This window comes from Delphinus delphis, chromosome 17, assembly GCF_949987515.2.
Source record: "Delphinus delphis chromosome 17, mDelDel1.2, whole genome shotgun sequence".
Lineage (NCBI taxonomy): Eukaryota > Metazoa > Chordata > Mammalia > Artiodactyla > Delphinidae > Delphinus > Delphinus delphis.
Window position 1 is genome coordinate 35,805,940 of NC_082699.1, and position 14,816 is coordinate 35,820,755.

Sequence of the window (14,816 nt, forward strand, 5' to 3'; positions counted from 1 at the left end):
TTAATTTTGTATCCTGCTACTTTACCAAATTCATTGATTAGCTCTAGTAGTTTTCTGGTAGAGCCTTTACGATTCTGTATGTAGAGTATAATTTTACCTGCAAACAGTGACAGCTTTACTTCTTCTTTTCCAATTTGGATTCCTTTTATTCCTTTTTCTTCTGTGATTTCTGTGGCTAAAACTTCCAAAACTAAGTTGAATAATAGTGGTGAGAGGGGAACCCTTGTCTTGTTCCTTATCTTAGAGGGAATGGTTTCAGTTTTTCACCATTGAGAAAGATGTTGGTTGTGGGCTTGTCATATATGGTCTTTATTATGTTGAGGTAGGTTCCCTCTATGCCTACTTTCTGAAGGGTATTTATCATAAATGAGTGTTGAATTTTGTTGAAAGCTTTTTCTGCATCTATTGAGATGATCATATAGTTTTATCCTTCAATTTTTTAAAGTGGTATATCACATTGGTTGATTTGTATATATTGAAGAATCCTTGCATTTCTGGGATAAACCCCACTTGATTGTGATGTATGATCCTGTTAATGTGCTGTTTGCTGGTATTTTTGTTGAGGAGTTTTACATCTATGTTCATCAGTGATATCAGCCTGTAGTTCTCTTTCTTTGTGACATCTTTGTCTGGTTTTGGTATCAGGGTGATGTTGGCCTCATAGTATGTATCTAGGAGTTTCCCACACTCTGCTATATTTTGGAAGATTTTCAGAAGGATAGGTGTTAACTCTTCTCTAAACATTTTATGAATTCGCCTGAGAAGCTGTCTGGTCCTGGGCTTTTGTTGGAATTTTTTTAATCACAGTCTCAGTTTAAATGCTTGTGATTGGTATGTTTATACTTTGTATTTCTTCCTGGTTCAATGTCAGAAGGTTGTGCTTTTCTAAGAATTTGTCCATTTCTTCCAGGTTATCCATTTTATTGGCATATAGTTCCTTGTAGTAATCTCTCATGATCCTTTGTATTTCTGCAGTGTCAGTTGTTACTTCTCCTTTTTCATTTCTAATTCTATTGATCTGAGCCTTCTCCTTTTTTTTCTTTTTTGATGATTCTGGCTAATGGTTTATCAATTTTGTTTATCTTCTCAAAGAACCAGCTTTTAGTTTTATTGATCTTTGCTATTGTTTCCTTCACTTCTTTTTCATTTATTTCTGATCGGATCTTTATGATTTCTTTCCTTCTGCTAACTTTGGAAGTTTCTTGTTCTTCTTTCTCTAATTACTTTACGTGTAAGGTTAGGTTTTTTGTTTAAGATGTTTCTTGTTTCTTGAGGTAGGATTGTATTGCTATAAACTTCCCTCTTAGAACTGCTTTTGCTACATCCCATAGGTTTTGGGTCGTTGTGTTTTTACTGTCATTTGTTTCTAAATATTTTTTGATTTCTTCAGTGATCTCTTGGTTATTAAGTAGTGTATTGTTTAGCCTCCATGCATTTGTATTATTTACAGATTTTTTTCCTGTAATTCATATGTAGTCTCATAGCGTTGTCATCAGAAAAGGTAATTGATACGATTTTGATTATCTTAAATTTACCAAGGCTTGATTTGTGACCCAGGATGTGATCTATCCTGGAGAATCTTCCATGAGCACTTGAGAAGAAAGTGTATTCTGTTGTTTTTGGATAGAATGTCCTATAATTATCAATTGAGTCCATCTTGTTTAATGTATCATTTAAAGCTGTGTTTCCTTATTTATTTTCATTTCAGATGATCTGTCCATTGGTGAAAGTGGGGTGTTAAAATCCCTTATACTATGATTTTGTTACTGTTGATTTCCCCTTTTATGTCTCTTACCATTTGCCTTATATATTGAGGTGCTCCTATTTTGGGTGCATAAATATTTACAATTGTTATACCTTCTTCATGGATTGATCCCTTGATCATTATGTAGTGTCCTTCTTTGTCTCTTGTAATAGCCTTTATTTTAAAGTCTATTTTGTCTGTTATGAGAATTACTACTCTAGTTTTCTTTTGTTTACTGTCTGCATAGAATATCTTTTTTCATCCCCTCACTTTCATGTATGTGTCCCTAGGTCTGAAGTGGGTCTCTTGTAGACAGCATATATGTGGGTCTTGTATTTGTATTCATTCAGTCAGTCTATGACTTTTGGTTGGAGCATTTCATCCATTTACATTTAAGGTACTTATCGATATGTATGTTCTTATTACCATTTTATTAATTTTTTTGTGATTGCTATTGTAGGCCTTTTCCTTCTCTTGTGTTTCCTGCCTAGAGAAGTTTCTTTAGCATTTATTATAAAGCTGGTTTTGTGGTGCTGAATTCTCTTAGCTTTTGCTCATCTGTAAATGTTTTAATTTCTCTGTCAAATCTGAATGAGATCCTTGCTGTTTAGAATAATGTTGGTTGTAGTTTTTTTCCCTTTCATCACTTTAAATATGTCCTGCCACTCCCTTCTGGCTTGCAGAGTTTCTGCTGAAAGATCAGCTGTTAAACTTATGGGGATTCCCTTGTATGTTATTTCTTGTTTTTCCTTTGCTGCTTTTAATATTTTTTCTCTATATTTAATTTTTGATAGTTTGATTAATATGTGTTTAGAATGTTTCTCTATCCTGTATGGGGCTCTCTGCACCTCCTGCACTTGATTGACTATTTCCTTTCCCATATTAGGGAAGTTTTCAACTATAATGTCTTTAAGTATTTTCTCAGTGCCTTTCTTTTTCTCTTCTTCTTCTGGGACCCCTATAATTTGAATGTTGGTGCATTGAATGTTGTCCCAGAGGTCTCTGAGAGTGTCCTCAATTCTTATCATTCTTTTTTCTTTATTCTGCTCTGAAGTAATTATTTCCACTATTTTATCTTCCAGGTCACTTATCCGTTCTTCTGCCTCACTTATTCTGCTATTGATTCCTTCTAGAGAATTTTTAATTTCATTTATTGTGTTGTTCATCATTGTTTGTTTGCTCTTTAGTTCTTCTAGGTCCTTGTTAAATGTTTCTTGTATTTTCTCCATTCTATTTCCAAGATTTTGGATCATCTTTACTATCATTACTCTGAATTCCTTTTCCGGTAGACTGCCTACTTCCTCTTCATTTGTTTGGTCTGTTGTGTTTTTACCTTGCTCCTTCATCTGCTGTGTGTTTCTCTGTCTTCTCGTTTTGCTTAACTTACTGTGTTTGGGGTTTCCTTTTCCAGGTTCATAGTTCCCGTTGTTTTTGATGTCTGCCCCAGTAGCTAATGCTGGTTCAGTGGGTTGTGTAGGCTTCCTGGTGGAGGGGACTGGTGCCTGTGTTCTGGTGGATGAGGCTGGATCTTTTCTTTCTGGTGGGCAGGACTGTGTCTGGTGGTATGTTTTGGGCTGTCTCTGACCTTGTTATGATTTTAAGCAGCTTCTCTGCTAATGGGTGGCGTTGTGTTCCTGTCTTGCTAGTTGTCTGGCATAGGGTGTCCAGCACTGTAGCTTGCTAGTTGTTCAGTGGAGCTGGGTCTTAGCCTTGAGATGGAGATCTCTCAGAGAGCTTTCACCATTTGATATTACGGGGAGCCAGGAGGTCTCTGGTGGACCAGTGACCTGAACTCAGCTCTCCCACCTCAGAGGCACAGGCCTGATACCTGGCTGGAGCACTGAGACCTTCTCAGCCACACAGCTCAGAAGAAAAGGGAGAAAAAAAGAAAGAAAGAAAGAAAGAAAAAATAAAGTTATTTAAATAAAAATTAATTATTAAAAATTAAAAAAATCATAACATAATAAAAAAGAAAAAGAAAGAAAGAAGAGAGAAACCAAACCAAAAAGCAAGTCCAGCAATGATAACAAGTGCTAAAAACTATACTAAAACAAAAAGGACAGACAGAACCCTAGGACAAATGGTAAAAGCAAAGTTATACAGACAAAATCACACAAAGAAGCATATACATACACATTCACAAAAAGAGAAAAATGAAAAAAATACATATATCTTTGCCCCCAAAGTCCACCACCTCAATTTTGGCATGATTCGTTGTCTATTCAGTTATTCCACAGATGCAGGGACATCAAGTTGATTGTTGAGATTTAATCTGCTGCTCCTGAGGCTGCTGGGAGAGATTTCCCTTTCTCTTCTTTTGTTCACACAGCTCCTGGGGTTCAACTTTGGATTTGGCCCTGCTTCTGCATGTAGGTCACCTGAGGGCATCTGTTCTTCACTCAAACAGGACGGGGTTAAAGGAGCTGCTGATTAGGGGACTCTGTCTCACTTAGGCGGTGGGGAGGGAGGGGTACAGAATGTGGGGCAAGCCTGTGGTGGCAGAGACAGGCATGATGTTGCAACAGCCTGAGGTGTGCTGTGTATTCTCCCAGGGAAGTTGTCCCTGGATCACGGGACGCTGGCAGTGGCGGGCTCCACAGCCTCCTGGGAGAGGAGGTGTGGATAGTGACCTGTGCTTTCACACAGGCTTCTTGGTTGCTGCAGAAGCAACCTTAGCGTTTTGTGCCCGTCTCTGGTGTCTGTGCTGATAACCGCCACTTGCGCCTCTCTCTGGAGCTTCTTTAGGCGATGCTCTGAATCCCCTCTCTTCGTGCACCCCAAAACAATGGTCTCTTGCCTCTTAGGTACGTCCAGACTTTTTCCTGGACTACGTCCTGGCTAGCTGTGGTGCACTAATCCCCTTCTGGCTGTGTTCACGCAGCCAATCCCAGTCCTCTCCCTGGGATCTGACCTCCAAATCCTGAGCCTCAGCTCCCAGCCCCCACCTGTCCTGGCTGGCAGGTGAGCAGACAATGTTCTCAGGCTGGTGAGTGCTGGTTGGCACTGATCCTCTGTGCAGGAATCTCTCCGCTTTGCTCTCTGCACCCCTGTTGCTGTGCTCTCCTATGTGGCTCCGAAGCTTCTCCCCTGCCATCCCCTGTCTCTGCCAGTGTATGGGCTTCATAGTGTGTGGAAACTTTTCCTCCTTCACAGCTCTTTACCAGTGGCACAGGTCCCATCCCTATTCTTTTGTCTCTGTTTTTTTCTTTTTTCTTTTGCCCTACCCAGGTATGTGGGGAGTTTCTTGCCTTTTGGGAAGTCTGAGGTCTTCTGCCAGCATCAATATGTGTTCTGTAGGAGTGTTCCACATGTACATGTATTTCTGATGTATTTGTGTGAAGAAAGGTTATTTCCACGTCTTACTTTTCTGCCTTCTTGAATGTCTCTCTGGAGACATTCAAGTTAGTTTCTATATAACAGAGACTGTTGAGCTCTATAAGTCTAACAGCTGGTACAGAATAAACATGAGTTGAATAAGTTGTATAAGAATAAGATCAATTTAATGCTAGTAGTATCACTATGTCAAATAACCAAAATTAAATTGAGATTTTATTTTTACCTTTTCTAATTTATCATTTTCTCCCTCCATCCCCCACAAGAAGACACATGCACACACCAAGGCTAATAATATCATGCTCCAATCACCCCATTTTAAATCTTTATCATTTTCTTTAGCTAGGGCAGAATGGAAGGCAGAAGAGTCAAATTGTTGTCCATCCCTAGCAGTTCTGATTCTCACTGCCTCTTGCTTTAGAGGCTTTTTATTTTCTAGAAAAGTCTGAGAACTGAAAAGATTATGAGGCTGCCTTCAAACATGCAATTCCAAATAAAATAATTCTTAAGCCCTGTGACTTTCTGATATATTCCACAATAAAAAATCAAATAAAACATAATTTGTGTTTGTTTCCTAAGCATATGATAAGTCTGCCTACTGGATAATCCAATATTTGTCTCATATCTGTTCTCCATTCCTGCTATGTCCAGTTTAGCTGCTTTTGTCCTTTTTCCTCTTGCTACTCTTCTCATACTAACATTTGAAACCAGCTAGTTGTTTCACATTTTATCATCAGATTGATCCTACCAAAGCACAGCTCTGATTTTTGAGCCAGTGTTTTGAGCCACACTTGTTTGCAAAATTAAGTGTTTAATAAATGTATGGAAGAGTGATGTCCCTCACACCTGGAAAACTCTCTTTTCACTACTTTTAAGATGCTCCATACTTGGACTTCAAAATGTCTTGCTTTATTTTTTATTACTCCCTTTTGGCTAGTTGTTCTTCTAAACTAACAACGCCGTGTCTTCTGAGCATATCCCATGCTGTCCTGCTTTATACTCGTATTCTTTCCTCTTTCTGAAATGCTTTCTAATAACTTCTTTCTTCTTGGATTCCTTAAGTGTCAAGATACACTTTTATCCCTATCCAGCAGTATTTCATTCTCCTTCTGAAAACTAGTGGCACATTTTCTATTCCTCTCTTTTATACGTGTGCAGACTTGTCTTGGTGTGGTTATTTACACATATCATGCCTCTAAACCCAGCTGCCTGGAGCTTCTGGAGTCCCTCTTTTCCCCTGTCCCCATGTATGCAGAACTCAGGAATTCATATTTAAACAACACATGCATGTTGGAGAAATGTAGACTTACCTGAAGTTTCTGTGAGAGAGGTAGAGGATGTCTTCTTTTCTTTTCTTTCTTTTTTTAAAAAAACAAACCTTGATTTAGAGTAATTTTTGATTTTCAGTAAAGTTGCAAGGATAGTACACACAGTTGCCACGTACCCCACCCACCCACAGTTTCCCCTATTATTAATATCTACATTAGCATAGTGTATTAGTCACAACTAATGAATCAGATTGATACATTGCTGTTAAGTAAAGTCCATATACGGTAATCAGATTTCCTTAAATTTTACCTAATGTTATTTTTTGTTCTAGGATCCCATCTGGTATACCACATTACATTTGGTTGTCTTGTCTCCTGGTAGGCTCCTCTTAACTGTGAAAATGTCTGAGGCTTTTCTTGTGTTTGATGATCTTGACAGTTGTGAGGACTACTGGTCAGTATTCTCTAGAATGTCCCTCAATTGGGATTTGTCTGATGTTTTTCTTATGATTTAACTGGGCTTGTGGGTTTGGGGGAGGAAAATGAGAGAGACAGAGTGATATTCTCATCACATCTTATTAACAGTGTAGACTATCAACATAACTTATCACTCTTAATGTTAACTTGGATCACCTTGTTGAACTAGTGCTAGTTTGTTAGGTTTCTCTAAGTTACTCTATTTTCCACTTTTCCATACTGCATTTTTTGGAAAAAAGTCAATATGCACAGCCTACTCTTAACATGTGAGAGTTACGTTAAAGGAGAGTTAAGATAAAAAGTGGGGATTATCTACATAAATTACTGGAATTCTTCTGAACAGTAGTTTTCCAGCTCTCTCATTTTAAAATTTAATCAATCATTTATATCAGTATGGATTCAAGCATATTTATTTTATCCTTTGGGTTATAATTCAGTACTACTTTATGTTGTTCTTCAGATTGTTCCAGCTTTGAACATTGGGAGGTTTTTTTCAGTTGGCTTCTATGTCCCTCCTTAATCTACTCCCACTTATTTGTTTGTTTGTTATTTAATTTTGGAGTTCTTTTTCACTTTCTGGCACTACAAGATGATCCAGGCTCATAGTGTATATTTCCTACCCTAGTCCTAGAATCAGCCCTTTTTCTAAGGAGATCTGGTTTCTTTCATTGGATAATGGTATTAGGGATTAAGATCTGGGTGTGAGGTGTGCCACAGGGGTGTTGTTGGCTTCTAAGCCATTTCAGCTGACACAGCAAGGACATATATGTGTGTATATCAACAAAAGTATGTAAACATACCTATATATTTCTAAATGTATCCATCTATATCTGTGTTAAACTAAACATGGTTTCCTACTGATGTCTGCAACTCTTATCCCTCCCATACTGATCATTCTAGCCTTCTCCCCTTGCTTGTCTATAACTTATGCAATAGTGAGAAACCTGGCTCTCACTGTCTATCATCCATTTACTTGATTTTTCAATTCCAGTGTATATTTATAGTGGTTTCAGAATTGTTAACCTCTACTCCTATGGGAAATAACTTTATCAACTCAAGTACAGTGTTTCTTTTTTGCCTTTGGTTTTACAGTCTTTACCAATTTCCAGAGTTATTCACATGAGCACATTTTCTGCATTCCTTTCAGTGAGGTTTGTTCATACATTTAGCAAGTCTTAAAAATCTGTACATTGTATGAGTCCATTTAAATGACACTCTAGAAAAGGCAAAACATATATAGAGAGTAAATGAAGCATTGGTCATCGGTTAGATTCTTTGTCACATTCTGCATTCCATCCTGGGGTCTCCTGACCTCCAAATGATTTTCTAAATATTTGCACACATTAAGGTTCATGGGTTTTGACAAATGCTTAATGTCATATATACACTATTATAGCATCATACAGAATAATTTCACCATCCTAAAAAGTTCCCTATGTTTCACCTTTTACATACTTTCCAACACCTAAGCCCCTGGCAACTACTGATCTGCTTACTGTCTCTATAGTTTTGCCTTTTCTAGAATGTCATATAAATGGAATCACGCAGTATGTGGCCTTTCCAGACTGTCTTCATTTGCTTACAATATTCATTTAAGATTCATCCATGTCTTTGCATGGCTTGATAGGCCATTCCTTTTTATTACTGAATAGTATGGAGAAGGACTTTTTATTCTGAATTCCACAGCACATAACCTCATAGGTATCCACCTGACATTTTTTTCTCATGTTCTCTTGTCACACAGAAGTTTTTTCTGCCATATCCCTACACAGTACTCAGTTGTTCTCCTATTATCATGAACAATTTAGCTCTCTCCCCCAAACCTGAATACTATACTCAGTAGAGAACAAAGGGCTTTTAGGGTTTTAGCTCCCACTCAAACAGCTTCTTAGACCTTACCTCCCTATTAACACCTACATTACAGTTCTTTATGCTCCTGGTTAACATTCCCTGCTCCCAACATCAACATTTCATCTCACTTTATAAGTTCTTTCAAAGTGTGAGCTATATCTTTATCTCTGTATTCTGCAACAGTGTTGTGCCTTGCCCCTAGTAGGTATTCAATAAATATTCACTGAACAAACAAATAAGTGATTTGGTATAATGTGAGAGCCAGATTGCAGACAAACTGACAAAACCTGAAATGCATGCAATATTCCATCCACTTGGGTAGTATAGCTATTTTCTATGCACTCTTTTCTTTTTTCACTACTTGAAGGCCACTTGCAAAAAATGGCCTGAAATCTGACATACATTCAATTTATATAGAACATATGGTGTTTATAAAAGCATTACCAAATAGTATCATGCTAGTGAACCTTGATAATGTGTGTCAGAGGTTTTCAGCATTAGCCCAGAACATCAACATTACTACAAACAGCTGAAATATATTGTAAGAAATTTATTTTCTCATAAAATGTTGCATGGGCAAGTTTTTGGGAATTAGCTAGCCAGATTAGAATTATCATCATTCCTATTATTAGTAAAAGGCATTGATGTAGCTCTTTATTAAGTCATTTGCTTAAAAATTGTTTAACATTGGCATAAAATTTAAACACTAGGCCTCCAAGTGAAATATTCTAGAAAGATCCTCATTTTACATACTTAAATTCCAGAAAAATCTTGGAAACAACAGTTCCATCTGTGGGCACCTCTTACAAAGCCTGTGTTGCACAGGTACTTGCTGCCTTCAACCTGTGTACCTCAGCCTCTGTATGCTAGATCCCTAATTTTGATGTGAATAAACTGTTGAGATTTGGGTGCTGGGGAAAGAGGAGTTCTTAAATTTCTCCTTCTTCTCTTTCTCCTCCTTGTCCTATCCCTCCCCCTCCTCCTTTTCCTCTTTTTCCTTCTTAAAATTTCTGCCATTGTTTTGGGTTATGGAGAATGTTGTCATCCAGAAGAAAGTAATTTCTCTTTAGCTAAATCTCACATGTTTGCAATCATCCTTTACATACACAATATTTTGTATCAGAAATGAGGTCTTAAGGGGCTTGTTGAACTTTCAAAGTCAAGAATTCTCCATTTTAGGAATTTATTCGTTGCTGGGAAGACTTTTTTTTAAAGTATAAAACTACGGGTAGAATATTACAAAAATACTTTGAGTCTTTGGATAAGTTTTAAATCTTTTTGATTTATATTGTAAGGTAGGTCCATATATTTTGAACATTTGAAAGGGCTGAACTCTTTTTATATCTTGAACTTTTCCCATACCCTTCCATTTGTAACTTTCAGGTTGTGGAAATGACATAAAGAAGTTGCTACTAGAAGATGGTGGTTAGCTGGAAGTTGTTGGTGTATCACTTCAGGTTAGGTGATGTTTGTTTCTCAGGCATGAGAAATCATTAACCCTTTTAAGTAGACGCTGGGTAGGAAACAAATAAAAACCAGAAAATAAAATGGTGATGATCTATACGAGGCCTCCCAAAGGAGTTTCCTTCTCAAAATAAATGAAAATAAGATTTCTTGTCATACAGATAAGAACTTTCTAACATTCCATGTATGCATAAAATTCCATATATGCAAACAGGTTTCACAATTTCAACGATTTGGATTTCTTGTATACTGCATTTAGCTGAAATGAAAATCCAACTCTTTGGAGTTCATCTTACCCCAATAATATGCTAATTTCATCCTTATGGCCTTTAAGAGTTAGTGTCATAATTTGTAACTAACTAGTAGAAAGATACTTGGGAAAAATTGGTTCAGTATTTTTCTTAACTAATTGTGTTTTCAGGATGAAGATCAACAGACTATGAATCAGTGTGTTCCAACTGTACCTATACTATTGATTGATTGGGTATTTCCCTTGGGACATTTCTATTTGACAAACTGACACATAGATGCAAACAGTTCAAATACATTTCTTTCTGCACTGATAAATTTGTTCATGTTCTCCAGAAGTGGAAAATATGGTGTGACCTTTTCTACATTTTGAAATCTCATGGCTAGTTTTCCATGCTGGGTAAATATATATGGCACCTTATGACATACAAGGTACATCGCGTATGTTGCACATTTTACAGGTTTCAAAGCTCTTTCATATGTTATTTCACATTCACTTTACAACAATTCTGCAATATCAATAGGGCAGACATCATTCTAATTATTTATAGATCATGAGGCTTGGAAATTTTTAACAGATTTTCTATAGTCACAAAAACTAGGATGTGGTAGAGCCAGAATCAGAACTTAAGTTTTCAGACTTGAGCCCAGAAAACTCCACCCTAATACAAGTTTAGAATATTACTGCTTTTGGCCAAGGGACATTGTGATATGATGGAAATGATATATTTTGCAATGTATGCTCTGGTGGTACTTAGATAGCACTTTATACTTCTCATATTTATCACTGTGACCTTTTGACAGAAGGAGATCTCATTGCTATTCTTTCCTTTGATTTCTTTAATAGTTAATCTTATTTTCCAACAAGAATTTTAAGACCTGACCTAAATATTATAATTAACACATTAAGAGGATATATCAGCGTGACCCAATTTGTGTTCATTTTCCAGTGTGGATACTCATTAATGTAATTTAATGTTACTTTCAAAACAACAAATCTCTATGACTGAGTTTACATGGATGCATTCAGTCAAAGAGTGGGCCATCTCCTAAAAGTTCTTTCTCTGCACTAATCATTGCAATGTTAGTAGTTAGTAGAGAAAAGAGAATTGATTTTTGCTGCCATCTTTTGTCCAGCAGAGCTCAATGCACAGCTTCTACTCAGATGAGATTATTTTGTCTGGCCATGAAATAGTTTTGCGATGGAGCATGATACTAGGAGCAGAAAGGAAAAGTTTAAGAAGAATGACTTTCCTACTGATTCCTGGGTTTCTTAAGACATATTCCTTTAACCTATTTCTGTCTTCTGTTCTTCTCCATATACACATAAGTCCTGATGTTTTCCTATTAATATTTGCCCTTTACAGCTACTTGATGGAGTATCTAGTCAAAACAGTAGGTTTCCATTTCTCAGAACGTGGCAGAAACTCAAGAAATGGCTTTTTCTCCTCAATGCTTTTGAAGTTTTAAGCCTACTGGGTATAAAGTAGTGAATCATGTCCTTTGGATTTTTAAAAAATTATAGATATGATAATGTAAATTTTATTTTTCCCCACAGAACCCCATATATTAACTGATTTGAACATATTTCCTTTTTTGTAACATATATTATTAGGAAAAGGGAAAAAAAGTCAATATTCAGAAAAAAACTGTGTTAACTTTAACTGAAGCACTTGTAATTGTACACAAAAACATCTGGGGAATCTTGGAAACTAGTAATGTTCTCAAGAAAACTCAAGCTATTGAATATATAAAATTTAAGGAGCACATTTCACATCAGTTCCCTATGTCTGTGTATTGAAAATGAAAATGTGTCAGATATTAATCCTTCTAGGAAGCTTGGGAAGTTTCATCTTCCTTTGTCCTCTTAGGTGGCCATGTTTGTGCTACAACTGGGTAGTGCCACATTCCTGCTTACAGAACCTGTGATCAGTGCGATGACAACTGGGGCTGCCACCCATGTCGTGACTTCACAAGTCAAATATCTCTTGGGAATGAAAATGCCGTATATATCTGGACCACTTGGATTCTTTTATGTGAGTTTTTCCGTATGTCTTTGTTCATATATTTTGGGTGTGTGTTTCACATAGTAAAATTTGGTTAATTACAATGTTGAGATTTTTCTATTTTAAAGCAACTTGGGCTTAAATAAAATCTTTCAGGATATTTTTAATGTGATTAAGGGTATGAAACTAATTAGTAAAACCTACTAATTTGGGGAGAAATTCTGTGTAATAAACAATTAAATATGGTATAATTTGGGAACATGGTTGGAAAAAATAGCTTGAATTTTTCTGTGACCAGATATGTTGCTAACTTCTAATGGAAGCCATCTACCAGGCTTGTGGCCCAGTGTAACAACAGTACACCTTACCACATTCTTTCCATATTGTGAACCCTGGTATAGATCAAATCAGAGGCTTGGTCAAAATTGGGTTCTGGAGTCCCAATAGCAGACAATCAGTTATTAAAAGTCACTTGAACCTGAGATAGAAACATGTGTCCAGTTTCAACATATTATCCTAATAATTCCCCATTCTTCTTGGTCTCTTTTTGAAGCTGACCTAAAATCTATGACTGCTCAGGAAGTCACATCCTATTGGAGTTTTATAAGAAAATCAATGTCTTACTAATGAAGTTGAGAGCAATCAGACTTCATTTTATTTAATTTTATATTGTAGAGGAGGAAAAGTATATTTTCCTTCTATCCTTGAGGAGCTGGGGCTCCTGTAACAAAAGATTAACAAGAGAAAAACAAACAAGTTTATTAGCATGTATATTTCATATACACATGGGAGAAACTCCAGGATTAGTAACTCAAAAGAAGTGGCTAGGATTTGGGTTTAAATACCATCTTCAGTTAAAACAAAGGAATAAGAGTTGAGGGAAGCAAGTTATGAGAAGGTGACCATGAAAAATACAGTGAACATGGGTAAGATTTATTATGCAGATTTAAATCAGTGCCTTCTCCATTGGTAAGACTTTCTTTTGATTTAGAATCATCTTTTTCTTCCTGGTACTAAGAGGAAGACACCTTTGCAGACAGAGATTTTCTATATAAATGTAAATTTCTCTATGAAAGGGTAACTTACACTGTTCTCAGAGGTTCCCTGTGTCTGCTGTTTCTCAAAATAATAAGCTAAAAATAATTCTTATACCAAAGAGGCATATTTGGGAGTGGCATATTCTGGTCTCCTACAATGTAATGTTCTATACTGAATTACATTAATGTTTTATAATGAGAGTATTACCATTCCTAATATTCTTGCTCTTAATCAAGGAATGGCTGAATAGTAGCTCCATATATAGAAGTTTAATAAATTATCTAATTCCTGTTATTGAGGTGGTTTGTGGTATTTCACCATTATACACAGCTCATTGAAGATTTGTTTTATTCCTATGTTCTAGTTTGCATCCCTGATGATTTCATTGAGATCAATTCCTAGTTATGGAATCACTGGATTAAAACATTTTTGCCAAATACCAATCTGAAAAGCTGTACCAATTAATATTTACTCTCATCAGCCAACTCTGATTATTACTATTTTTAAAATTTGCCATTTTGTTATGTGAAAAATAGTATCACTTTTCTGTTTGTGTGTTTCTCTGATTAGTTGGTAAAGTAGTTAATATAGATAGTAATTGGCAACACAAAGCTGGAAGCTTGTTCTGAATTTTTGTTATTTAGGTAATATTTTGCTCAGTGATTCATTCATTATAAGAAAACATAAAACTAAAACAAGAACACTAAAACTGGAAGTGGAAACAATATAATTCCAAGCTCTAAATCAAACAAAAGTAGACCAAAATAGCTGTAAGTTATCAGGTGACTGGCTGAATTAAAACTTTTGGTGATGCCAGGTGTGCACCAACAGAACCAAATCAGTACTAGATTCTGTCCTGATCTCCTGACTGGGAACGGCATGCTTGTCTGTGCATGAGCAGTGTAAAGAAATGAGTGCAGGTTACAAGTTGGCCACTTCAGTCATATTCACATTACACAAATAATCATTCCTCTTTTCACTAGTTGTGCTAAAAGAAGCTGGATAGCCGGATATGAGAACATTTGGTCTTTCAGCTCGTTTCTCTGGTGGCAATGTGTATAAAATGCTACATTGAAGTGTTTTGTGTATGATTTTTTAAATTTTGTTTTCTTGGAAGGTTAAGCTGCAAGCTAGTTTTTCTTTGCCTTGTAGATCAGACACTGTAATGTGACTTTTGGGGGTCTTTTGTAAGTTCTCATACTGAAATGTAATCAGATTTAAAAATATTGTTAGATGGCTGACTAAATTTGCATTACTCAGTTGGTGGAAGTTGGTATGCTTTGTGTAGATGGAAAACAAAGAAAAGTTGCTCTTGCTTTTCAAAGTCTCAGAGCCCTGCACTGTTAGGCACCTAGGTAAGAATGATGCTTTGGTTCTTGCCAAGGT

At 36.4% G+C, this 14,816-nt stretch overlaps 1 protein-coding gene across 1 annotated transcript in view; it reads left to right on the plus strand.

Annotated features, from left to right (window-relative positions):
* SLC26A7 (solute carrier family 26 member 7) overlaps nucleotides 1-14,816 on the plus strand; it is a 179,801-nt gene that overhangs the window by 71,713 nt on the left and 93,272 nt on the right. The window contains exon 4 of the mRNA XM_060035211.1: nucleotides 12,258-12,422. Within this exon, the coding sequence (XP_059891194.1) occupies nucleotides 12,258-12,422 (165 nt within the window). The remainder of the gene's footprint in view (nucleotides 1-12,257; nucleotides 12,423-14,816) is intronic.